A 27,319-nucleotide genomic window follows, 5' to 3' on the forward strand; every position below is an offset into this window, starting at 1 on the left:
CGGAAGTGAGGCGAGGCGGGGCCTACCCGAGAGGAGCGGACGGACGGACGGACGGCCCGGCCCCGCCGCCGCCGCCATGATGGGGGCGGTGTGATTGTGCGGCTCGCCTCACGCCGACCGACTGGTTGACGGCGGGTCCGGCCTCTCCTCCGTCTCCTGCTTCGTCCTTCAGCAAGGTTTGTGGTGCAGTTTTAATAACGACGTTTGTCTCAGAAAGGTCGCGCCCACAGTGTTTTGGAAAGCTTGGGCCCTGGGCCAAGCTGGGAGGTGGCTGAGGTGTGGCTGTGTGTTTTAGGTCGAGGTGGGCAACATGTCTGCTCATCTGTTCTGAAAAACGCAATACATAAGTCACTTCCATGTGTCTGTTTTAATTTATATATTTACTATGAACCGCAAAGTGTCCATTTTGCACAATCAAATTAATTCGTAGTCGCGGTGGAGGCCAAGAGTCGTTGGGTATTTTTAAAATGGAGTGGATAAAGCGTCAAAGGTTGCCGGGAGAAGGCAGGAGACGGGTTGAGAGGGAAAAATAGATCAGCCATGATATAATGGCGGAGCAGACCCGATGGGCCGATCGGCCTAATTCTGCCCGTCTTATAGTTTGGAAACAGGCCCTTCGGCCCAACCTGTCCATGCTGACCAAGAACTTCCATCTTAGCTAGTTCCATTTGGCCCATATCCTTCTAACCTTTCCTATGCATGTATCCGTCCAAATGTCTTTTAAATTCTTGATGTAACAGTCTGCATATGTATTTAGTATCTTTTAATCTCTTAAATTACTTCTAGTTTTGGTGCTATCTATAATTAGAGAAAGTCTTTCAAGTAGATTGCCCTATTGTCAGATTGATACAGTGTGAAAACGGGCACTTTGGCCCAACATGCCCACACCAGACAACATGTCCCAGCTACACTGGTCCCTTCTGCCTGCGCCTGGTCCATATCCCTCCAAACTTGTCCTATCCATGTACCTGTCTAACTGTTTCTTAAACGATGGGATTCAACCTCAACTACCTCCTTTGGCAGCTTGTTCCATACACCCACCCGAGTTTGTATGAAAAAGTTACCCCTCCTATTAAATCTTTTCCCCTTCACCTTGAACATGTCCTCCGGTCCTTGATTCCCCTACTCTGGGCAAGAGATTCTGTGCATCTACCCGATCTATTCCTCTCATGATTTTATACACATCTTTTTTAGATCACCCCTCATCCTCCTGTGCTCTAAGGAATAGAGACCCAGCCTACTCAACCTCTCTTTTTTTGTCCTGGCAATATCCTCTATACCCTCCCCAGCTTAACAACATATTTCCTATAACATCACCAACGTCTTATACAACTGCAACATAACCTCCCAACTTCTATACTCAATACTCTGACTGATGAAGGCCAATGTGCCAAAAGACATTTTGACCATCTTATCTACTTGTGACTCCACCTTCAAGGAGCCATGCACCTGCACTCCGAGATCCTGCACCTGCACTTCTGTTTAAATATATTTGGCATCTTTTAAAATGGTGAGAAACTCCTAACGACATTTCATGTAAGGCATTGTAGTCTAGATCTTGCTTTTACAAAGCTTTAATAGAACAGTACCGCACAGGAAAGGGTGCTTCGACCCAGTAGGCCTGTGCCAAATGTATGCCAAGACTGACTCTTTAACAGCCTGCACATGATCCATATCTCTCCATTCCCTGCATGCCCATGTGCCTACCCTATTTATTCTTAAAACTATTATTTTATTCCTTGCCCTTATTCAGAGTTCTTGTGTTGGTTTTAAATGCAAACAAGAATGTAGATGCTGAAAGTTTAAAATAAAGCCACAACAGTTCCGAAATAATCAGTAGTATAGGGTATCACAGAGAAAGAAAACGTTAGAATCGTGGAGTCATGTAGAATGAAAATGTCCTTTTGGCCACATTGACCATCTAATCCCCATCTTGCACTTATGTCATTTTGTCTTCCAACATTTTACTCAACTTCTCTCCCCCAAAGTAAGTGAAAATCAAAACAAAACTGCAGATGCTGGAAATCTAAAATAAAACAAAAAATGTTGGAAATTCTCAACTAGGCCACAATTGCAGGAAGGGAAACAAAGTAATGTTTTAAGGTGAAGGTGCTTCAACCGGAAATGTTCATTATTTTTCTCCCCATGGATGCAACTTGACCTGTTGAGTGTATCCAGTAACTTTTCACTGTAAACTACTTTTTTCCCATGCTACACCAAACGGCAAGTGAGAGTGACCAACAACCCTACCAACCTGTATGTCATTGGGATGTAGGGGCGAACTGTAGCATCTTGCTGAAACACAAGCGCATTTTGCATGTAGCTGCTACAATTTTGGTTTCCTGTTCCTCTGATTAAATCGACTGCAACTCATCGACCACATGACATGATTTGTACTGGCCTCGCCTCTGACACGTTGACTGCCATCTTAAAGTCATAGAGTCGTACAGCATGGAAACAGACCCTTTGACCCACTTGCCCATGCAGACAAAATTGCCTCATCTACACTCATCCCACCTGCCTGCGCATGACTCGTATCCCTCTAAACTTTAGCTGTCCCTGTCCAAATGTCTTTTAAATGTTGTTACAGTACCGGCTTCAACTACCTCCTCTGGCAGCTCATTCCTTACACCCACCAACCTGCGTGTGAAAAAGTTGCCCCTCAGGTTCCTATTAGATCTTTTCCCTCTCACCTTGAACCTATGTCCCCTGGTTTTTGGTTCCATTACTCTGGATAAAAAAACTGCGTTGATGCTAGTAGTTTTGTTTTGACTTTAACTATTCACTTATAGACACAAAATCCTCGAGCAGCATCTGCCTAATCCGCTGACTTACCCCAGCATTTTAAAAGTTATTTTAGTTTAGAGATGCAGCGCGGAAACAGGCCCTTTCGGCCCACAGGGTCCGTGCCGACCAGCGATCCCCGCACATTAACACTATCCTATACTCACTAGGGACAATTTTTATATTTATCAAGCCAATTAACCTACATACCTTTGCGTCTTTGGAGTGTGGGAGGAAACCGAAGATCTCGGAGAAAACCCACACAATCACGGGGAAAACGTACAAACTCCATACAGACAGCACACGTAGTCAGGATTGAACCTGGGTCTCCGACGCTGCATTCGCTCTAAGGCAGCAACTTACCAGCATTTGCAGTTCCTTTTCATTACATTTTAACTGTTCACTTGTTGTCTCGTTGTTGTCGTCTAAATGTATCATCTACTATTGTAGAGTTCTATCATTAGCTCTATAAATAAATCTAAATTTAACCTCTGATTTTCCTCTCATTTACCTTGCCCTGCATAAGCTTCTGGAAACTAAACCAACTGAAATGTTAAATTTGACTGTATACCACATTCTACATCATGTATTTTCCTTTTTTTTCTGGCTTTGCCTCAGAATTCTAGCATCTGTAATATTTAGCTTTCCGTCCTGCTGTGAGGTATTTTGCCTCTTGAGCTGCTCTAAATTCATAAGTTGTAGGAGCAGAATTAGGCCATTAGGTCCATCAAGTCTATGCCATTCAATCATGGCTTATCTATCTTTTCCCTTCAAACCCATTCTCCTGCCTTCTCCCCATAACCCTTGACACCCTTACTAATCAAGAATCTGTCAATCTCCACCTTAAAAATAAATGTCAACACTTTTATGGGTGGGTGATGCTGTTAAAAGTTATGCAGCTTATGGCTGATTTACTAAAGTTTGAATTCTAATTCTGGAGATGGGTGGAAGGAAGGAAGAGAAGCATATCGTGTTTCTTAATTTTTATACTTTGTCCTGAGCTCATGGGGAACTTAATCTTAATTAGAAACGTTAAGTTTGGTCTTACACTGTCATTGTGCTACACACAGTGACTCATTTATGTCTTAAGTCCTTGTCTACAGTGCTAGTCATGCTGTCCAAAATGTCAGAAGCAGTGAAATTACTAGTTGGGATCTAATAAAATAACTAGAAGATTTTATTATTATGGTACCATATTGAGCATGTTTACTGTCTTCTGCTTGGGCATTTATTTAGGTTAAATACAGGTAATTTACCTAAAGATTTGCTGTGCTCTCAACCTTTTCAAAAGAATCCACAATCCATGTGTACAGAAAGTGCCTCAAATCTTCTGTTCCAAGCGCACAGGATATGAGATAGCCTGGAGATTTAAATGGCATTAATACCAAAATTAATGTTTCTTTTTTAAATGAATACTTCCAGTTGTGGTGGCACAGTGGCGCAGCAGTAGAGTTGTTGCCCTACAACCTGAGAGACCCGGGTTTGTTCCTTACTATGTGTGTTGTCTGTACGGAGTTTGTATGTTCTCCCTGTGATCCTGTGGGTTTCCACTGGGTGCTCTGGTTTCCTCCCACATTCCAAAGAAGTGCAGGTTTGTAGATTAATGGCTTCTGTAAAGTGCCCTGAGTGTGTAGGATGCGAAACTGGTATAACATAGAACCAGTGTATGCGTGATCATTGGTCGGGGCAGACACTGTAGATCAAAGGGCTGTATCTCAACTAAACTAGTCAATAAATCTTGTTTGTCTGGTTTAGTGTAAAGCTTTTATAATTGTTTTAATTCTTCTACAGTCTGTCAGAGGATTGGGCTGTACTTGATGTAAAAGCAAAATTCCATTGGCACTGGGCGGAAGTTTGTCTCCCAAGCAGTGATGCAAGTGCTGAACTTAAACTGGGGAATCTTCCCACTGAAGATTATCCTGGCAAGTCCTGTGCCTGCAATGATCTCAGTTCATTTTGCTTAAAAAGAAAAAAAGTCATGGATAGAAATGTCACTATTGTGTAATTACCGCTGGCTCGTGTAAATGATTTTGGTAAAGTTCTAAGAATGTTTGCCTTTTCAATATTAAAACCCGTAAATATCAAGGATATTTGGAGGGGGGGGTGAGGAAGGCTTAAACAAATCAGTGTTTCTGAAGATGATATTGCAGTTTCAATTGTGAAGAGCCTGAATCAGCTATGGCTTGGATCAGAAGGGTTTCTAATGGTCAACCGAGCGACTTTTGTTAGTTCACCAGGCAACAAGCCCTGGGCCGATTTAGAACGTTGAAACATCAATGTTAGATGTAAGCTTTGTTAAACAACACCTTTTTAACCAACACTGTAACTGGAAATAATTGTTATTCAGTAATCTTAATATCTGAAGTTAAAATACACAGAAGTCTGATTCAGTGTCAAATGTAAAAACACTTTGCCATGTTTTAAGGATGGATCCCAAGCCTACAAGAAGAGTATCTGAAGTGCATAATGCTTCATCAACATCTTCATCAGGAGCAAAAATGTTATATGAAGGTAGATCAAATGTCTTAGATGACTTCTATGCAACAAAAGAAAATGAAAAACATGAAGCTGAATTTCAGGTGATGCCATTTTACATCTCTTTTTGTTTTCTGCAGCTGTGAAATAAATAGCTCCATTAATGCTTTTTAATTAATAATGCCCAAGTCACTGAACAGAAAAAGGAGGGAATAAAAGAACACAGTGCTGGAGTAGCTCAGCGGGTCAGGCAGCATCTCTGGATAACATGGATAGGTGACATTTTGACTCCAGACCCTTTGTCAGTTGTCAGTGTTCATCCAGTGGGGTGGAAGGGTGGTGTCGTAGTAGTAGGAATTTGTTTTTTTGAGGGTGGGGAGGGGGGAAGGAAAGCCATGATTGCATGATGTGAATTAATGGGAGAGGACAAGATTGCTTGAAAAGAGCACTTTGCCAAAATCTAGTCTGGTGGTTGGGGACAAAAAAAAAGATTTGAAAATTTGCTAGTGTTTCATATGATGCAAGCTTAACAAATAACTAAAGTGTGGCCAGTTATTGTTAAAGGTGTTGTTTGTGGTTTGGTCATTAAAAATATTAATGCCATTACTCTATCAAATGTGTCCTTCATTGGTTTCTATCTCTAAAAGACAGTAATGCAAAATCAGACCATGTAAATGAATGGTGCAACAGTAGCTTTTTGCATTGGATTATAACACGGGTTTCGTTGAACAAGCCTGTGTACTCATGTCTATCCCAGCTGCCCAAGATAGCATAGCAGTTTGTGTCTTTGATAAAGAATTAAGACTCGAACGTGTTGATATGGGACCAATGTTATACAGGCTAGATTTGATCCCGTATTCAGCCTTGAATAGCTCCTGGTATATCTTTCCATCTCCGTTTTTAAAGCGTTGGTTTGCTTATCAGTACTGTTTCTCCACAATAGATTTGCAAGGTTAAAGTTGACATTAGATAGACACAAAAAGCTGGAGTAACTCAGCGGGACAGGCAGCAACTCTGGAGAGAAGGAATGGGTGACGTTTCGGGTCGAGGCCCTTCTTCAGACAAATGTTAGCCTTAATAGATAACGCTTCTATCGTTCAAGGTCCAAAAGTAATTACTGTAGAAGATCATTGTGTGTCCATACTTAAATATTGAGTAGAACTGGCAGTTTTAAAGGCTTTTTTTCCACGTGCCATTATTTTTTTTTAAAGAACAAGGAAACTGGTCATCAATTGTGTTAGACATGCCCGCATTCTGCAGCTATAGTCTCGAGCAATTTAAATGTAGTTGAATTTACTTGTGATAGAGGCATCAGATGGCAGGACAGATCTGCTGAGTATCTTGAGCTGGATCTCATTGGCATTGGAACTGCTGATCTTTGTTTTACAAGAGTAAGTCTAACCTGTGAGCACGTGCTGTCAAATGCAGATGTTCTGGACTTGTATATATGGAACACAGAGTCTGGTGGCGAATTTGAATTGTCATTGATTTTAGCAAGTTGTAGAGCTGCAGACTAGAAAGTAAAGCTTGTTTTTCTTGTTCTTTTTCAGCTTTTATTTTAAATCTTCAATTCTATTCAATATTAATTTCTAGTTATTTTTATTTCTCAATGTTAGATATTTACAAAAAAAGATACAACTGTGCCAAACACAGGCAGGTGGGACTAGTGTAGATGAGGACATCTTTTTCGGCATGCTGCATGACTATGACGCTATAAAGGCTGGAGTAACTCTGGGTCAGGTACATGAATAACATTTCGGGCCAGGCTCCTTCTTCAGAGTCATGATATTGAGGTGGAGAAAGCTGGAAGAGAGGGCAGGACAAAGCCTATAATCCTCCAACACGTTTGCCACTTCCAAGGGGATCCCACCACTGGCCACATCTTTCCATCTCCACCCCTTTCTGCTTTCCGCAGAGAATGTTCCCTCCGCAACTCCCATGTCAACTCGTCCCTTCCCACCCCCTCCCCAGGTACTTTCCCCTGCAACCGCAGGAGATGCAATACCTGTCCCTTTACCCCCCCTCGACTCCATCCAAGGACCCCGACAGTCCTTTCAGGTGAGGCAGAGGTTCACTTGCACCTCCTCCAACCTCATCTACTGTATCTGCTGTTCCAGGTGTCAACTTCTGTGCATCGGTGAGACCAAGCGCAGGCTCGGCGATCGTTCCGCTGAACACCTCCGCTCAGTCCGCCTTAACCTACCTGATTGCTCAGCACTTTTAACTCCCCCTCCCATTCCCAATCTGACCTTTCTGTCCTGGGCCTCCTCCATTGTAAGAATGAGACCCAGCGCAAATTGGAGGAACTGCACCTCATATTTCGTTTGGGTAGCTTATACCCCAGCAGTATGAACATTGACTTCTCTAACTTCAAATAGCCCTTGTTTTCCCTCTCCCTCCAACTCCTCCCCCTTCCCAGTTCTCCCACCAGTCTTATTGTCTCCGACTATATTCTATCTCTGTCCTGCCCACTCCCCTGACATCAGTCTGAAGAAAGGTCTCGACCCGAAACATCACCCATTCCTTCTCTCCAGAGATGCTTCTTGTCCTGCTGAGTTACTCCAACATTTTGGGTCTGCCCCCAGGTAGGATAAAATGAGAGTGGGATTGTGACTGGTAGACAAAGGGCAGAAGTGATAAGGCCTTTGTAAAGAAAAGAACAGTATTAGTTTCTACAATTGTTCACTTTTTAATACTCGGCTGATTGCTTAGGTATAGGGATAATGTTTAATATTAATTGACTTGTTTCTCTTAGTTTTCAGTTCTCAATATCTGAAATTTGCTATATATATTATGTTCACCTTTGCAGCCTACTTTATATAGTGAACCAAATACACCTCCAGGAACACCTTCTGGATTTTTAACTCCGCCTGTGAACAGTGATTCTAAGAGGCCTAAGCTTGTATCAACATGTTCATCCAGCAATAATACCAATTGCTTCAGCAATTGTTCAGGTATTTTCATCAAACTTGCATGCACATGAACTTGCATCGATTTTTAGTCTAGTTTGTGTAAAGCATTGAGTTGCCAAAGGGGCAATCTCCTTGTGGAAAGTACACCCCTTCCCCTTCTTTCTCTTTCTCATGGTAATGCTAAGGATCCATTGCCAGAGGGCTAGTTGTCTATTTGGTGGGATGTCTGTGGTGCCAAGGTTTCTAATGGGGTTAGGCAATGGACTGGATGAAGCATCCATCTGGCTTTTTGCCAATGCACTACTGTGGGGAAAATCAGCTGTTTGTTTTATGCTGTAGAATGCTGTTTGGTATTTAAAACACCGATTTTCAATTTGGGTAATATATATATCCAGGTGAATATTGTACTATTTACATATCACTGCATTGGTTTGTTGTGCTTTTGAATTTTGGTTCATGTTTGGTATAGTTTAATTATCACACGATTCAAACCAGATCATTCCTTCCCAGATTCGATTTGGGCGAGTCGGTTCCCAAGATCACCAGTACCATTCAGTTCAACATCAAGAACCGAAGCTCCCCTCTGCAAAGAAACCGAGATGGAAAGATCAGAATCCAGTCAAAGAGAAGGTGATAGTTATAATTACCACTGTGTGTTCTTGATGTTATTCATTTATTAAAAATAGAGCATGGCTAATATGGAAAAAATTGCATGTTTGGATAAAACATTAACTGATTTACTGGAATAGCTATACATGTTGTGCAAAATTTGACTAATTGCTGAATGTTTTAAGTGGTCTTTCTCGTAGTTTATAATCCATAATTTACTTAACCTTATGCAGTCATTATTTATGTAAACAGAATAATACAGCAGAGGAAAGGGCCTTTTGGCCCACATTGTTTGTGTTGCCCATGATGTCTAGTTGATCTGATCTAATTTGCCTGCACATGATCCATATCCCTCTATTCTCTGCATTTTCATGTGCCTATCCAAAAGCCTCTTAAATGCCACTATCGTACCTGCATCCACCACCAACCCTGGCAATGCAATCCCTGCCACTCTTTGTAAAAAAATAAACTTGCTCGCCTATCTCCATTTAAAATTTCCCCCTCTCACCTTATAGCTATGCCTTTTAGCGTTGGATATTTCCACCGATGGAAAAAGGTTCTAACTGTGCATCCTATCCATGCTTCTCATAAATCTATATACTTCTATCAAGTCTCCCCTCAACATCTGACATTTCAGAGACAACAATCCAAGTCTATCCAGCCTCTCCCTGACACCCTTTAATCCAGGCAGCATTCTGGTAAACCACCTTTGCACCCTCTCCAAAGCCTCCACGTCTTTCCTGAAATGGGACGACCAGAACTGCACGCAATATTCCAAATGTGGTCTAACCAAAGTCCTATAGAGCTCATCGTGACTTCATGACACTTGCACTCAAAGCCCCTAGCAATGAAGGCAACCATACCAGATGCCTTCATTACCACCTCATTTACTTATGTTGCCACCTTTAGACCGTGTTTATTTACCTAACGCTTGTAACTTGATGGCACACTTATCCTGGCTCGGAAAGTGCTGACATTTGAAAGATAAAGATGCGTGCAAATTATCTGTCGGTTTCAAATTAATATTTCCCTGTGGATTCTTATCTGTGTTTGTAATGGGCTGGACTACATCCACACTTTCTTGCAGTCTTGGGCAGAGCAGCAGCTAAACCGAGTTTTGATGCATCCAGTAGGATGTTCGCTACGATGAGAGATTTTGGAGACAGGCCAAACTTCCTTAGTTTTCTGACTGGGGCATGTCTACCACTTGGTTTCCAAGCAATAACTAGCTCCTGCATCTAGCTGACATTGAGGGAGAGATTGTGTAGGAAGGAACGGCAGATGCTGGTTTAAACCGAAGATAGACACAAAAAGCTGGAGTAACTCAGTGGGACACGCAGCATCTCTGGAGAGAAGGAATGAATGACGTTTCGAGTTGAGCTCCTTTTTCAGACAGACGTTGTTGTTTGACACCATGTTACTAAGCGCTCTATCTCACAATAGTTCAAGATCCAGCCTACTACAGTGGTGTCATCTGCAAACTTATAGATGTAGAATTTAGCTATACAGACGCACATCCTTGTAAGTTACATGTTGGGTTAATAACTAAATGGACATTGGTTTTGTTCTGGTAACTCCATATCTGGTGCAAAGATGTTTTGAATATTTAAACACATTTCAAAGATTTTCACTTTCAGTTATTTTTCATATTGCAGGTTACGGAAGAGTTTTATCGTCATATGCGCAAGGTGCAAGACCAAGGGAGACATTGTTTGGATCTTTGAGACGTACCACAACCAGCTTAAGCAGAGCACTTTCCTCCGCTTCTCCAGACAATCCCTCTATGTTCTCCAGAGACTCCAGAAATTCTTCCCAATCTTTTGAGAGCAGCAGTTCTTCATCAGCTTTTGGAGTGATACAAAGGAGTGCAGAGGGTGATTTCCTGCGAAGAGCTAGCACTTCAGAATCTGAAAGGAGAAATGCATCTCTTTTGCAGACAAGGCCATTGGATGACTTGGCATCAGAATCGCCCAGTAGTCGGTGTAGACCTAGACAGCTCCTGTCACGCCTGGCATCAAGCATGTCTTCGACTTTCTCTGGCAACCGAATTTCTAATCGGAGCCATTCAAGTACAAGGTCTTTTGAAAGAGGGCATTCATTGGAGAAAGCAGATAAAGCATCATTTGGGGAAAGACGTGAAAATGTGGCACAGGTTGATGCCAATGGCAGAGCAGTTGCTAACTTTTCTCCTAATCAATCCCCAGAATCTTCTCGGGGATTCGGATTTTTGAGGTGGAGAAGAACGGAGTCGCCAGCTGTTCTACAATCTCCAAACTCGAGTGTTGGAGCAGGAAATTCAAGTTCGAGGCCAAATGAATCTGAAAATAGAATTACTGGCTCTTGGTTTTCTTCACTGCAAAGTCGCTGTACCCCTATCTCCAGAAGAGAAGGCCGAGATGAAACTGCTAATGGTATCATTAGTGAAGCCAGGGAACATCAGTCACCAATCCTCCAAAGGGCAGTTGGAACACTTCAAAACTCAAGCAGACAACAGTCGGAGCGTGTTCAAGGCGCTACAGCACAACCTACCAATGCTTTGCCTTCAATGGTTTCAGGCAGCTCTTCAGCCCGCAACACGGCACCAGAGACCCTTCCAACAAGAAGTACCTCAGAATTTAGTGAAGTTTTTTCTAATTCTTTCATTCGCCTTTCTGTGCCTTGTGGCCCAGAACATGATTATTCCGAAGATGTGCTGATAGCAGTAGACTTTGTAAATCCATCTGGAAGTCCTACTGAGCAAGAGAAACAGAAAACTGCATCTTCAAAGGATCCGGAAAAGCTGAGAAAAATCCAAGAAAGGTATTTGTTTGTGCGCTTGATATAAACTGTTTCATCAACAATCATTGTTAATCTGCTCTGCACTGTTGAATGGGTTTCAGGTAGAGAATTGTAGTTCATTTCAGTGGAGATTATTGTCCATTTGAGGTAGTTTTTATGTGGGTGGAAAGTAATATCAGTCCTTGGGTAGCGGATGTAGTCTGAATTGATGGGTGGAATGAGGGACCTTTAGAAGATGATAGTCAAAACAACCTGCAAGTGCCAGAAATCTGAAATAAAAACAGCAAATGATGGTGGTGCAATCAAAGCTTGGGTCAGCTCCAACACCTGTGGCAAGAGAAACGGTTAATGTTTCATGTCCTGGAGCCTTTGCTTAAGCTATGAAGAGCCCGAGACCTGAAACGTTGCCTATTGCTCTTTCACAAATTCTGACTGACCTGATTTTTTCTAGCAATTGCTGTTTGTCGGTCATAAAGGTTGTGTAACACAAATACTGGCCCTTTGGCACATTTGAGTCAATGCTGACCAAGCACTCATGTACTCCACTCGTTTTATTCTCCCCACATTGCCTTTTCAGCTACTTTCTTCTGCAGCAAGATTTTGCCTATACGGAGCATTTTTCACTAGCCAATTAACCCACTAACTCCCTTTTTGGTACGTGGAAAGAAAGCGATGCACCTGGAGAAATTCCATGCAGTCACAGTGAGAATATGTGAATGGTACACAGGCACGGGAGGTCAGGATTGAGTTGCTGGAGTTGTGCAGCAGTGGCTCTCCCACCTGGTGGAAGCCATCCATTTGGGGATTAAATTCATGCATAATAAAAAGATTTTTTTTGTGTGCATATCTGTAATATGAAAGTTGATGCAATAATCCAAAGGTTCTTGTAACTTTTCCCTTTTTTTGCAATGAAGATGTGAGGCAGTAACCATCCAAAATACACGACCCAACTGTCAATTTTTGGTCTGGGATCAAAATAAAGTTTAGAATGATTGTGTTTGGGTTAAATATTTAACTTTATGCCTGAGGTGATTTCTAATGAAGTGACAAAGTTCACTGTCCATTTCATGTGCTTGCAATCAAGTATTTCTCTCTTGCACCTTTCCTTGGCAACTGAAAATTTCATAATTTTAAACAACTTTTTTAACCCTGCAATCCTGACTCCTGACTTTGAAATATTTTCGACAATATGGTGTTTGCACTCTTGTAGCTTCTGATTTCTTGGAATAGCTTGGAAGTGTGCAGGGAAACTGCACAGAGAAGTTAAAGCATCTACTCTACAATTTTTTAGCTTTTAGCAGTTAATTATTTAGCCTTTTGCAGTTAATTATTTTTATGCCCAATGTATTTTACATCATAGATTTTTGGTTATTTTGCTGTTGATGAATCTTAACCAAAGGGCAGCACATCGGCGTAGCTGGTAGAGCGGGTTTTGCACATATAGCGCCAGAGCCCCGGGTTTGATGTTGACCTGGGGTGGGGCTGTCTGTGAAGTTTGCGTCTTCTCCTCTGTGACTGCGTGGGTTTCTTCCAGGTCTTCCAGTTTCCTCCCACATCTTAAAGATGTGCTGGTTTGTAGGATATTTGACCTCTTTAAAATTCTCCCCGAGTGCGTAGGGTGTGGATAAGAAGATGGGATTACATCAAACTGGTATGAAAGGGTGATGGGTGGTCTGCATGGACTTGATGGGCCGAAGGGCCTATTTCTATACTGTATCTCTAAACTCGACTAAAGATGCCATTTGTGGTTCTTAAGTATACCTCAAAACATGCTGTGAATCCATAGAATATTGGGGTGATGGAAAAGCAGAATGGTTGATGTGACAAGTTACATCTCAGATACTAAGCTCATTTGATTTGTTTTTTTGTTTGAAGTTGGAAAGATACTGGACCCTAACATTCAAGATCTAGATTCACTATGTGCACTGCTTTATACACACCAGCATACTCTTTAGCTTCAGGGACAGCAATTATAGGACTTGCTTGAATAAATGACTCCTAAAAATAACAGCTCTGATTCAATAATCAACTGTTTACTGCTATCTGAACTTTAACTAAGTATGGGAATTGCAGGGAAACAACTTTCTTAAAACTTATCTCCCTGCCCACCTTTCTTTCTAGTTGTCCAAGTTTATTCGCAGTAATTTTGACAAATTACTACTATGCAAGAGTCCAGAGTGTTTAATTGTCATTTACACTAAAACACAGAACAATGGAATTGTTACTTGTGCAGCATAATAGGTCTGCTAACGCAGTAAACATAGAAAATAGGTGCAAGAGTGGCCCATTCGGCCCTTCGAGTCAGCACCACCATTTAATTTGATCATGGCTGATCATCCAAAATCAGTACCCCATTCCGGCTTTTTCCCCATATCCCTTGATTCTCAGCCCCAAGAGCTAAATCTAACTATGTACTCATAGAGAACGTAATAAAACAAACAAAATAAAGTTAAACAAATAAAAGAAAACAATGTTAGGTCAAAACATACCACAAGCCTAAAGGCCATAGCGCAACCAAGATAATTTGAAGTTTAGTTGGTGTTTGTAGTGTTCAATAACCTGATGATTGTTGGGAAGAAGCTGTTCCTGAAACTGGACGTCAGTTAAGTTCCCAATGGCAGGAGTGAAATGAGAGTGTGGTCAGGGTGGCGTGGATCCCTGACGATATTGGCTGCCTCCTTTTGAGGCAGCGCCTCCTGTAGGTCCCTTCAATGGTGGGGAGGTCAGTACCCGTGATGGACCGGGCAGCATCCAGCACTTTTTGTAATCTCCTTCATTCCTGGGCATTCCAGTTGCCAAACCAAGCCATGATGCAACCAGTGAATATGCTCCCTACCAATACCTGTAGAGGTTCAAGAGAGTATTCATTGACACCAAATCTTCTCAATGTTCTAAGGAAGTAGAGGTGTTGATAGGCTTTCTTCATGATGGAATTAATGTACTGGGCCCAGGACAGATCTTCAGAGATATGCACACTCAAGAACTTGTTGGCTCTATCCACCACCAACTAGTTGATGAAGACATGTTTATGGATCCTTGGCCTCTCTCTTCTACTGTCAACGATCACCTCCTTGGTCTTACTGACATTGAGAGCACGGTTGATGTTCTGGCACCAGTCGATCGATATCCCTCTTATACTCTGACTCATCATTACCTATAATTTGTCCAACAACGGTGGCAAATTGGTCAATTATTCATCACTGATGAAATGACTCTTACTAAGAGTGCCAGAATCCCTTTTGTGATAAATTTTGTGGATGAGAAGAAATGGTCAGAATCTCCACAGTTTAGTTTTTGTCACGTATATCAAGCTTTCTTTTTTGTTGCACACTATTGTCAGCGGAAAGACTATACATGATTATAATCAAGCCATCAACACAGTGTACAGTTAGATACAGAATAAAGGGAATGACGTTTAGTGCAAGGTAAAGTCCAGTGAAGCCTGATTAAAGATAGTCTGAGGGTCTCCAATGAAGTAGATAGTAACTCAGGAAAACACCGCAACAATGAAAAACGCCATAGATTTCAAAGTAACCCTTTCCTCTCTCTCAACTGGAATCTCATAATACATATTGCTGTAGTGCAAGAAATGGTTTCAAAATAAGCTACCCAAAAAAATCAGCATTCAACATTTTAATTCTAATGACAATTCTGTTTGAAAATTGTATCAAAGTGGATCAAAAGGTCCAGTGAAATACGATTAAAGATAGCCTGAGGGTCTGCAATGTGGTGGATGGTAGGTCAAGACCACTGTCTAGTTGTTGATAGGATGGTTCAGTTGCCTGATAACAGCTGGGTAGAAACTGTCCCTGAATGTGGAGGTGTGCGTTTTCACACTCCTGTACCTCTTGCCTAATGGGAGAGGAGAAGACAGCGTGACTAGGGTGAGACACGTTCTTGATTATGTTGCTGGACTCGATGAGGCAGTGTAAAGTGTAGATGACTCTATGGAAGAGAGGTTGGTTTGTGTGATGGTCTGGGCTGTCCACAATTCTCTGCAATTTCTCGCGGTCTTGGATGGAACTGTTCCCATTCATGCCATGATGCATTCCGATAAAATGCTTTCTACCATGCATCAGTAGAAGTTGGTGAGAGTTGTTGGGGACATACCAAGCTTCCTAAGCCTTCTCAGAAAGTAGAGGTGCTGGTGTGCTTTCTTGGCTGTTGCTTCGGAACTTCTAGAAACAGATGTAATTCTGAGGCTCTATAAGGTGCTGGTCAGGCCACATTTAGAGTACTGTGAACAAATTTGGGCCCCATCTCTGAGGAAGGAAAGATTGTTAACTTGGCACCAGGTTACGAGCTTGTCAATCACCTTCCTGTACTCCATCTTGTCATTATTTGATATCCGTCCCACTACAGTGGTGTCATCTGCAAATAACATGCACACCTTGAAGTGCTTCATTCAAGAATATCCTCCCAATCTACAAGTAAGCTGAGTTTTCAAAAGATTCCACAGGTAAATCTGAGGTGGCTTACAATGTGAGCTGCGTTGGGGACTTTTTAAGGAGACGGTGCATTTTAGATATGTAGGAAAATAACTGCAGATGCTGGTACAAATCGAAGGTATCACAAAATGCTGGAATAACTCAGCAGGTCAGGCAGCATCTAGGAGAGAAGGAATGGATGACGTTTCGGGTCGAGACATTTTAGATATGGCAGACCATGGATATATTTTTGCCTACTTGTATAATGGCAAAGATTTCTGAGACCCTGCCAGGCAGATTGCATGCCTGTGAGCAGAAGAAACAAAGAACTGCAGATGTAGAGACAGAACTGCAGATGCTGGTTTACAAAAAAAAACAGCTGGAGTAATTCAGCGGGTCAGACAGCATCTGTGGAGAACATAGATAGGTGACAGAATAGTTCAGCTGCCTCCAAGTATTTTCACTTTTGTCAGAATTAGTTGATATCCTATCTTAATTTGTAGCATCAGTGAAACACCTTTCACTGCAGCTGGGGACTTCTGTAATTGGTGCCTAGATACATGTCCTAAAATGTGATCTAATGTATAAAATCTTACCTTTTATACATTTAGTTATACATGTGGAAACAAAGCCTTTGGCCCACCGAGTACGCACTTACCTTCGATTACAGTTCTATCCTATGCTGTGGGGACAATTTACAGAAGCCAATTAACCTACAAACCTACATGTCTTTGCAATGTGGGAGGAAACATGAGCACCTGGAGAAATCCCAGACGGTCACAGGGAGAACGTACCGACTATGTACAGACATCACGTGTAGTCAGGAAAGAAAACTGCAGATGCTGGTTTAAATCGAAGGTAGACACAAAATGGTGTAGTAACTCAGCAGGTCAGGCTGCATCTCTGGAGAGGAATGGGTGACGTTTTGGGTCGAGTCCCTTCTTCAGACTGATGTTAAGGGAGGGGGTGGGACAAAGATAGGATATAGTAGGAGACAGGAAGACCAATGGAAGAACTGGGAAGTGGGAGGGAAAAGAGAGGGACAGAGGAACTATCTGAAGTTGCAGGTCAATGTTCATACCACTGGGATGTAAACTGCCCAAGCAAAATATGAGATGCTGTTCTTCCAATTTGCGCTGGGCCTCACTATGACAATGGAGGAGGCCCAGGACAGAAAGGTCAGATTGGGAATGGGAAGGGGAAATTAAGTGCTGAGCCACCGGGAGATCAGGTTGGTTAAGGTGGACTGAGCGGAGGTGTTGAGCGAAACGATTGTCGAGCCTGCGCTTGGTCTCGCCGATATAGAGAAGTTGATACCTGGAACAGCGGATACAGTAGATGAGGTTGGAGGAGGTGTAGGTGAACCTCTGCCTCACCCAGAAAGACTGTTTTGGTCCTTGGATGGAGTCGAGGTAGCGGAGGTAGAGTTCGGGGATGGTGCCAGTGTACGCCAGGAACAGGGACTGTTCGACGTACTCTACAAGGAGCAGGCATAGTTAGGGCCCATGCGAATGCCCATAGCTGCACCTTGGATTTGGAGGACGTGGGAGTAGTCGAAGGAGAAGTTGTTGAGGGTAAGAACCAGATCTGCTAGGCAGAGGAGAGTATTGGTAGATGGAGATAGGCTGGTTCTGCGGTCGAGGAAGAAACGGAGGGCTTAAACTCCAGTCACTCTACACCTCCATCCCCCACCAGGATGGTCTTGAAGCCCTCCATTGTCATAGTGAGGCCCAGCGCAAATTGGAGAAACAGCATCTCATATTTCGCTTGGGCAGTTTACACCCCAGTGGTATGAACATTGACTTCTCTAACTTCAGATAGTTCCTCTTTCCCCTCCCCCTCCCCCTTCCCAGTTCTCCCATTAGTCTTCCTGTCTCCTACTACATCCTATCTTTGTCCCGCCCCCTCCCCTCACATCAGTCTGAAGAAGGGTCTCGACCCGAAACCTCGACCCGCTGAGTTACTCCAGCATTTTGTGTCTACCTCACGGGTAGTCAGGATCGAAGCTGGGTCTATGGCGCTGTAAGGCAGCAACTCTACTGCTGCGCCGCCCTAATTTTCTCATCATTTTTATGACCCCTCTCCCCTGTTATTTTAATGTTATCTTGCCTATACTCCAGTTTATAAATACAAAAGTAACTACTCCTCTGTCCCTCCCTTCCCCTCCTCCTTCCCAGATCTCCCTCTATCTTCCTGTCTCCACCTATATCCTTCCTTTGTCCCACCCCCGACATCAGTCTGAAGAAGGGTCTCGACCCGAAACGTCACCCATTCCTTCTCTCCCGAGATGCTGCCTGACCTGCTGAGTTACTCCAGCATTTTGTGAATAAATCGATTTGTACCAGCATCTGCAGTTATTTTCTTATACTACTTTGTTTGTGTTTTTTACGTGAACAGAGGAATATTGTGTGAATCGGGAGAGAGCAGAGAGGAAATTTGTATCTGCTATTAGACTGAATATAATTATTTATACTGTTTGCTGATGTCTTTCTGTTATGGATATAAAATAGGATGAAATTTAAGGTGTCTTCTTTATAGTTTACTTTTAGAAGATTCTGATGACGAAGGAGATGATATTTGTCGGATTTGCCAAATAGGAGCTGGATCTACCACAACAAATCCTTTAATCAAACCATGCAATTGCACTGGCAGCTTGCAGTATGTCCATCAGGAATGCATCAAGAAATGGTTGCAATCCAAAATAAATTCAGGTAATGTGGGTATCTTAAGTGTTTGTGGATTGTAATGTGGGTTAAAGGATGTTTGGCTATAATTTTTCTTGTTGCATTGGGTGGGTCGCTGCTTGAGTTGTGTTCATTAGTAATTTGGACTGCTTTCAATGCGTTACTGACCTGTGGATTTCTTTGTTCTAAAACTTTCATTTTGTTCCATTAACATGAGATTTCAGAATGCTAACTACCAAGCGGTTGCATCTTCTCAGGTTTAATCACATTTAAATACAGACTTTTATTTGTATTTTACCTTTGTCCAAGTTCTCGACCTTTCAAAGACTAGCTGGAAATTAAACCTCCTCCATCGGAATCTAAAACAAAATCTTAAAAAGGGAAGAAGCTGTTCTTGAAACTGGAGGTTACAATTCTCTGGTAGGGCGGCATAGTGGCGCAGTGGTAGTGTTGCTGCCTCACAACGCCAGAGACCCAGGTTTGATCTCAGGTGGTGTCTGTACAGAGTTCATACGTTCTCCCTGTGACCATGTGAGGTTTCTCCAGGTGCTCCAGTTTCTCCCCACACTCCAAAGACGTATAGGTTTGTGGGTTAATTTGCTTTGTAAAAATGGTAAATTGTCCCTTGTAAATTGTGTGTGGGCAGTGCTGGTGTACGGGGTAATCACTGGTCATTACGGAGTTGGTGTGCCGAAGTGCCTGTTTCTGCGCTGTATGTCTAAAGTCCTGTACTACCTTCCAGATGGTAACAGTGAGATGAGAGGCCAGAGTGGTGTGGGTCTTTGATATTAGTGGCCGTCTTGAAGTAGCGTTTCCTATAGATTCCTTCCAGTGGTGTGTAGACCATTGCCCATAATGGACAGGGCAATTTCTACAATTTTCTCTAGCCTTCTTTGTTCCTGGGTGTTTCAGTTACCAAACCACACCATGATGCAACCAGTCAGTATGCTCTGTACCATACATCTATAGACGTTCAGTGGAGTATTTGGTGACATGCCAAATCTTAAACCTCTGAGGCAGTCGCGAGGTCGGTGAGCTTTTTAAAAAATGTCCTGGGCATGGTGCATTGATGGAATTGTAGTTGACGCTGAGGAGCTTGACACTGAACCACCACCATCATGATGAAGACAGGTGCACAGTTTCTTGGCTTTCCCTTTCCTACCCGACCTGATCAACTCCATAAGCCTAAGGAAGGGTCCCGACCCAAAACGCCGTTTTTCCATTTCCCTCCACAGACGCTAGCCGATCTGTTGATTTTCTTTGCCAGTCTTGTTTTGCTCAAGATTCCAGCATCTGCAGTCTTGTCTCCACTGTAAACTTAACTACCAAGCATCAATTGTCCACATATCTCGTTTAAAAAAAAGTATGATAAATGAATGGGAAAGATGTGAGATGTAATCAAACACACTAAATGGATATTCACTACTGAATTTAATGCAGGTGCTGATTTGACTGCTGTCGTCACTTGTGAATTGTGTAAGGAAAAGTTACAGCTGGACTTGGAAGATTTTGATGTCCATAAATTGTATAGAACGCATGAACAGGTGTGTGAGCTTGTTTCTCACTTCTACAATATTGTGCAAATATTACACTGCCTGAGGCATTAAATTGTTTAATTTCTTTTTTCACTAGGGTTTTTTAAACAATTGTCAAGCAATTGGGGGAACCAAATTTGTTTGTCCTGCACGAAGCTAATTTACAGTGTGTTCTGTGTTCATGTGTAGGAAGGAACTGCAGATGCTAGTTTTTTTACCAAAGATGGACACAATATGCTGGAGCAACTCAGCGGGTCAGGCAGCATCTCTGGAGAAAAGGAATAGGTGTTCCTTTTCTCCAGAGATGCTGCCTGACTTGCTGAGTTACCCCACCATTTTTAGTCTGCTGTTTTCATCTCGAACTTTGGATAATTATTCAGTTATATTATACTTGACCAAACATCTGCATTAGAAAATGGGATGCTCAGCCAAACGGTGCTGGAGGAACCCAGTGGGTCAGGCAGCATCTGTGAAGGGAATGTAGAAGCAGTGATTCGGGACAACTGATCAGTCTGAAGCAGGATCCCTACCTAAACGATGTCTGCCATTTCCCACCACGTCGACCCAGTGGCTAGAATTGCTGCCTTACAGAGCCAGAGACCCAGATTGGATCCTGAGTACGGGTACTGTCTGTATGGAGTTTGTACAGTTCTCCCTGTGATCGCTTGGGTTGTCTCAGGGCGCTCCGGTTTCCTCCCACACTCCAAAGATGTACAGGTTTATAGGTTAATAGGCTTTGGTAAAAATTGTCAAAGGTCCCTAGTGTGTAGGATAGTGTTAGTGTAACAAAGTGATCAGTGGTCGGCGTGGACTCGGTGTGCCGAAGGGCCTACTTCTATCCTGTACCTTTAAAGTAAAATAAAGTAAATACTATACTCTAACGGCCACTATAACAACATTTAAAAGACATTTGGACAGGTACATGGATAGGAAAGGTTTAGAGGGATATGGACCAAATGCAGGCAGGTAGGACTAGTGTAGATGGAGCACCTTGGTTAGATGAGCAAGTTGGGCTGAAAGGTCTGTTACGATGCTCTGTGACTTCAAGACTTTGCTGCAAACTCAAGTTTTAATGACTATTTGCTTTCATTTAAAAAAAACTCTTTTAGGCACAGCACGACATCAGTTCTGGTCTTTACCTTGTTCTCTTACTTCATCTCTGTGAGCAGAGATTTTCCGACCTAATGGGTGATACAAGTGAGACAAGATCCCGACTTCGGGTAAGCATGAGCAATGGCTGATTATCAATGTGTCTGAATGAAGCAGCAGTGCATTTGTTTTAAAATTGGTATTAAGGTTGCCACATCCTGCATGTAAACAATTTTACTATTACTTTGCAATTAGACTTGTAATCGGGGAATTTCAGCATATTCTAATTGTGTGTCACTAAACCCGTATAACCATCTGGAATGCTGCAACCAGTCTTTTTATAGAGGGGTTCAAAAAATGTGTTTATTTGACAGCTATGTTTTACAACAATTACATTTTTATTACTGTGCAATTAATTGCACTAGTTCAAAAACTGAAGTAAAACAGTTACGGCATGGGATAACCTGTCCTTATTTGGTGTATGCTTGTTGAACTTTTTAATTAGGCACAGCAGAACAGTCGAAGATTACCTACCAACTGGATGGTCTTGTGCTTTGGAATTTTTCCTCCATTGGTATGTAGGGAAAACGTATGTGGTTTTGACATTGTCCACTTTTTACTTTCAGTTCATCCACTTGGCAAGAACTCTTCAACAGCACATACAAGATCTTGAAAGTAGGTCTCTCAGATACCTATAAGGGCCCTAACTTGGCCAATCCAGTGCTTTTTGTTGCCCTTTATTGGAGTGTACTCTGTTAATTATGAGCTTTTAAAACTGTTAACGTTGGAATTAAAAACAAATTTCAGGCTAAATGCTTGTAAACGCATCTTAGATGAAGAGCATCTGTTCAACTGAACACATAACAGAGCTACATCTGATAGCATTTTAAGCTTGTTCTGTGCCAAAAAAAAAAATCTTCATGAACTGCTCACGAAATCTCCCATCTTTTTGATAGGAATGTCACTTCCAAAAGAACATGTTACAACATTACCAGAGACCACATAAACATTATCATGTGATCTTTCAGAGGACCAGAACCTCCAGTATTGTTTAAGTTGGTTGTGCCTCAAGAATAGTTTTAACACGAGCAGTAAGGATGTAGTTTATGAAAGTTATTAAGTGTCATTCACATCTTTCCCAATCCTATCTATCGTACTTGACTTTGAACTGATTATATCTATATATGGTCTGTCTGATCTGTTTGGATAATATAGCAAAACACGTATTTTCACTGTACCTCGGTCCATGTGGCAATAATAAACTTATACCTGTTGAAAGCATGGTTCGATGGGCAAAAAATGAAATTTCCTCCTAAATTTATCTTGTTTCTTCAACTATTTTTAATTCCTATATTCTTCAGCTATTTAAAGCATCAAGATATCACTTGGTAGCTAATGTGCACTAACACCATCCCCGTTTTCTTCCCCCACATTAAAACATTATCAGTGTCACGACCCACAATGCATCATTTTCCACATCTTGTACATCATTTATTTGCACCAGCCTTTCTCATCCTCTGTTTTAAAGATGCCTTTAGTGGCTGCAACTTCATGCTCCATATTCACTGCTCTTAAAGTCAACTTTAAACCCGTCACCCCACATCCTGCTCTTGTTTGCATATGGCTACCAAAATATTTGAACTACCTTTTGTTGATTTAATTTGCTGGAAAGTCTGCAGAGATTTACAAGGATGTTTCCAGGACTCGAGGCTTGTAAGCCGAGGTTGAGCAGGCTAGGAGTTTATTCCCTGGAGCGCTGGAGGATGATCTAATAGAGGTGTACAAAATCATGAGAAAAATATATTGGATAAACACACACAATCCTTTGCCTAGAATTTGGCAATCAAGAATCAGAGGGCATAGTTTTAAGGTGAGGGGGCAAAGATTTAATAGGAACCTGAGGGGAACTTTTTTACACCAAGGGTGATTAGTGTATGGAATGAGCTGCCGGAGGAGGTAGTTGAGGCAGGTATTAATGTTTAGGAAACATTTAGATAGGTAGATGGATCAGATGTTAAGAGGGATATGGGCCAAATGCGGGCAGGTGGGATTAGTGTAGATAGGGCATGTTGCTCAGCGTGGAAAGTTGGACCGTAGGACCTGTTACCACGCCCTATGACTGGTAATCCATAATAGATTAAAATGCTGCATTTTGTGTTTTTCTTCTCCTCTCCTGTGTGATCCGTCTGGATTCACACCTATTTCTCCCCTTCCCTCGCTCTTTTCACCTATATTCCTTTCTCCAGTTTCACAATTCGCACCACTTCTACCCTTATTTCATACTTTTTGTCTTTTTATCTCTGGTGTTTAGGTTAGTTTCGAGATACAGCGCTGAAACGGGTCCTTCGGCCCACTGCGTCTGCACCGACCAGCGATCCCCACGCATTAATGCTATCCTACACACACTAGGGACTATTTAAATTTATACCAGCCTCTCATCTTCTGTTTTAAAGATGCCTTTAGTGGCTGCAACTTCATGCTCCATATTCATTGCTCTTAAAATTAACTAGTGGACATTAGTTACCAAGTAATATCTTGATGGTTATCCAACCATCTGCCCATCAACCCTCCCTCCCCCTCACTGTATCCATCTATCACTTACCTGTGCCATCTGTCTTCATTTGGCCCATATCCTCCTAAACCTTTCCTATCCATGTACCTGGCCAGGAAGCGAGCGGGCAAGATCATCTCTGACCCCTCTCACCCTGGCCACAAAATCTTTGAAGCACTTCCCTGTTAACGACAACTCATTTCATAATGGTGACGAAGCTTTTGAAGGATGGAGATTTCCAAGATTGCAAGTAATTGAAGGAGGTAGCACAGTGACATAAGGGTGGCATAGTGGCATAGCGGTAGACTTGCTGCCTCAGCACCAGAGACCAGTGTTCAATCCTGACCCAGGGTGCTGCCTATGTGGAATTTGCTCTTCTTCCTGTTACCGCATTTGTTTCCTCCGAGTTTTCCTCCCATATCCCAAGGATGTCGGGTTTGTCAGTTAATTGGCCTAAAAAATTACTCAAAAAATGGGTAGAGAGTGGATGCGAAAGTGGGATGACACAGAATTAGTGTGACTGGCTGATTGATGATCAGCATGGACTCGATGGGCTGAACAGCCTGTTTCTTCACTGTATCTGAGACAGACACAAAGTGCTGGAGTAATTCAGCGGGCCAGGCAGCATCTCTGGAGAAAAGGAATGGGTGACGTTTCGGGTCAAGACCCTTCTTCAAAAGAAGGATCTCAACCCAAAATGTCGCCCATTTCTCTCCAGAGATGCTGCCTATCCTGCAGAGTTACTCCAGCATTCTGTGTCTGTCTTCGGTTTGAACCAGTATCTGCAGCTCCTTCCTCACTGCATCTTTCAATCAAATCAATCAGTTGCACGATAAATCTTGAGATTATTCTTGGAGCAGAAAGTTGAAAGATTTTTTATTCACAGTGTAATGCTATACATTACTGACTTAGATGAAGGGATTAAAAGTACCATTAGCAAATTTGCAGATGATACTAAGCTGGGGGGTAGTGTGAATTGTGAGGAAGATGCAATAAGGCTGCAGGGTGACTTGGACAGGTTGTGTGAGTGGGCGGATACATGGCAGATGCAGTTTAATGTAGATAAGTGTGAGGTTATTCACTTTGGAAGTAAGAATAGAAAGGCAGATTATTATCTGAATGGTGTCAAATTAGGAAGAGGGGATGTTCAACGAGATCTGGGTGTCCTAGTGCATCAGTCACTGAAAGGAAGCATGCAGGTACAGCAGGCAGTGAAGAAAGCCAATGGAATGTTGGCCTTCATAACAAGAGGAGTTGAGTATAGGAGCAAAGAGGTCCTTCTACAGTTGTACCGGGCACTGGTGAGACCGCACCTGGAGTACTGTGTGCAGTTTTGGTCTCCTAATTTGAGGAAGGATATTCTTGCTATTGAGGGCGTGCAGTGTAGGTTCATTAGGTTAATTCCCGGAATGGCGGGACTGTCGTATGTTGAAAGGCTGGAGCAATTAGGCTTGTATACACTGGAATATAGAAGGATGAGGGGGGATCTTATTGAAACATATAAGATAATTAGGGGATTGGACACATTAGAGGCAGGAAACATGTTCCCAATGTTGGGGGAGTCCAGAACAAGGGGCCACAGTTTAAGAATAAGGGGTAGGCCATTTAGAACGGAGATGAGGAAGAACTTTTTCAGTCAGAGAGTGGTGAAGGTGTGGAATTCTCTGCCTCAGAAGGCAGTGGAGGCCAGTTCGTTGGATGCTTTCAAGAGGGAGCTGGATAGAGTTCTTAAGGATAGCGGAGTGAGGGGGTATGGGGAGAAGGCAGGAACGGGGTACTGATTGAGAGTGATCAGCCATGATCGCATTGAATGGCGGTGCTGGCTCGAAGGGCTGAATGGCCTACTCCTGCGTCTATTGTCTATTGAGAGGAAATTAACAAAAGCTGTTTCCAGTGGCTGGCTGGTCAGAAACCAAACTTGAGATAATTGGCATAAGAAATCATGGTATGAACTTGCTGAAAAATTCAGTTATGAGTATACTGCTTCAAACCATCGGTGGAAGTGGTTTTGATAATGTAAGAATTTCAGAACCAACTTTGTAGAAGCCCATGGTAAGTTTCAAGCACAATTAACTCATTGGCTAATCTTTGATGCTATATAATAGTTGTGTAATGGATCTTATTTCATGGGTCCAGGTAGCATTCTAGAAATTTTCCAAAAAATAAATTCCCTATTAACAGTTTAAAATGGTCACTGAAATATACTTTAAGTACTTTAAGAGAAATTGTTTCTGCATTTGTCTGTCTACCTAAATGAACCAAAATTCATTATTTCCACAGCTACGGATGAAGATTCTGAAGATGAACAAGATAGATTTGAAAATGGAACACCAAGAGGTTCTACTTGACTTGTGTGATGGGCTTTCCCAGTGCAAGTCTATATAGAAAGGCAAAGCATAAAATTCACTTTTCACTTTTGCTAGAAATTGCTAATGTCCCATGAAATAGATGCTGAAAATTTGGGTGGCTTTTCAATTTTGTGACTGCACTAGAGATGAAAGGCTTTACAATATGAGTGTTTTATGTAAAGCTTTTTTATTTGTAATAATTATGAACTAAAGAGAAAAACTCAATGTAATACAGTCACTGTCCAAGAGTTAATGTGGGCAGCTGACGTGCTCAACTGCCTTCTTTTCGCTAATTAAAAATTTTCACTTCAAATATCAAGGTTCGAATTGGATATGCAAAAGCCACCAGTTAGAAAATCTTGGAAATGTCTACATTCAAAGGGCAATTCCCTGCAAGTTTGGATGTATACTTGGCAGAAAACTATCTCATTATTTTAAAGTGCAGCATTATCCTACTTAAAGTGACTAATCTATGTTGGAACTATGTATTCGGTAATGATTAATCAAATAAAGTGTACTACTTGAGAGAAGGCAAAACAGTCTTCTATCAAATCATAGATGGAAACTTTTCTTAATTGCGATGTTTTCATAAAATTAAAGGTACTGCACTGAATTAAGCTTTATAATTGTTTGAGTAAATGTGAAATATTAAACTTTGAGGCTTGTCTAACAGTTTTCCAGTTTTGGAATCTCATTTGCACCATCTCCATAACATGGAGGCAAGCATTCTGTACAAGTTTTGACTAAAGAATAGCTGAATATCTGAACAGTGGATTTGAGATACAGGGTTCGCCATGACAATGGGAAATCAAGTTTCGGATAGAATTAAAATTGACTTAAAATCACAACGATCATTATGATTGAATGAGATTGCAGGTTCCATCTATGTTATGGCCAGTTGCGTTATGAAAATTTACCCGTATGAAATTCTCAATTCATTATCCAAAATTTTGAAATAGGGGAGAAAATGTGCTCACCATCTTGTGGGTGAGATTGGGGTATAAATCAACACTTCAAACTCTCGTTTCTTGACACATGTTCAGACGAGGCAGATTTGTGTTGCAGAAAATCACAACACAGCCTGTTTTCTAGGAATACACCCCCCTCCTGAATAATGTAGTAGATGC

At 42.0% G+C, this 27,319-nt stretch overlaps 1 protein-coding gene across 4 annotated transcripts; it reads left to right on the forward strand.

Moving 5' to 3' along the window:
- Positions 1–26,861, forward strand: marchf7 (membrane-associated ring finger (C3HC4) 7). Of its 4 annotated transcripts, XM_078403828.1 has the most exons (11): positions 1–176; positions 4,576–4,706; positions 5,210–5,363; positions 8,069–8,213; positions 8,682–8,801; positions 10,436–11,579; positions 18,524–18,696; positions 20,110–20,213; positions 21,314–21,424; positions 21,920–21,968; positions 26,125–26,861. In XM_078403828.1, exons 3-11 carry the CDS (start codon positions 5,211–5,213, stop codon positions 26,190–26,192), a joined length of 2,067 nt encoding a protein of 688 aa, XP_078259954.1. In that variant the 5' UTR covers positions 1–176; positions 4,576–4,706; position 5,210; the 3' UTR covers positions 26,193–26,861. The 4 variants fall into 4 exon arrangements, with proteins under 4 accessions (XP_078259954.1, XP_078259953.1, XP_078259955.1 ...); XM_078403827.1 differs by lacking the exon at positions 4,576–4,706 and having other exon boundaries at positions 2–176; XM_078403829.1 differs by lacking the exons at positions 1–176; positions 4,576–4,706 and adding an exon at positions 4,796–4,817.
- The last annotated feature ends 458 nt before the right edge of the window (positions 26,862–27,319 follow it).

The sequence above is a fragment of the Rhinoraja longicauda genome, chromosome 8 (genome assembly GCF_053455715.1).
Source record: "Rhinoraja longicauda isolate Sanriku21f chromosome 8, sRhiLon1.1, whole genome shotgun sequence".
Classification (NCBI taxonomy): domain Eukaryota; kingdom Metazoa; phylum Chordata; class Chondrichthyes; order Rajiformes; family Arhynchobatidae; genus Rhinoraja; species Rhinoraja longicauda.

Bases quoted from the DNA above. Each gene is read 5' to 3' on its own strand.
- marchf7 (XM_078403826.1), top strand. The intron at 5,364-8,068 runs GTGATGCCATTT...TCACCTTTGCAG, and splicing joins AACATGAAGCTGAATTTCAG to CCTACTTTATATAGTGAACC. The intron at 20,214-21,313 runs GTGTGTGAGCTT...AAACTCTTTTAG, and splicing joins TGTATAGAACGCATGAACAG to GCACAGCACGACATCAGTTC.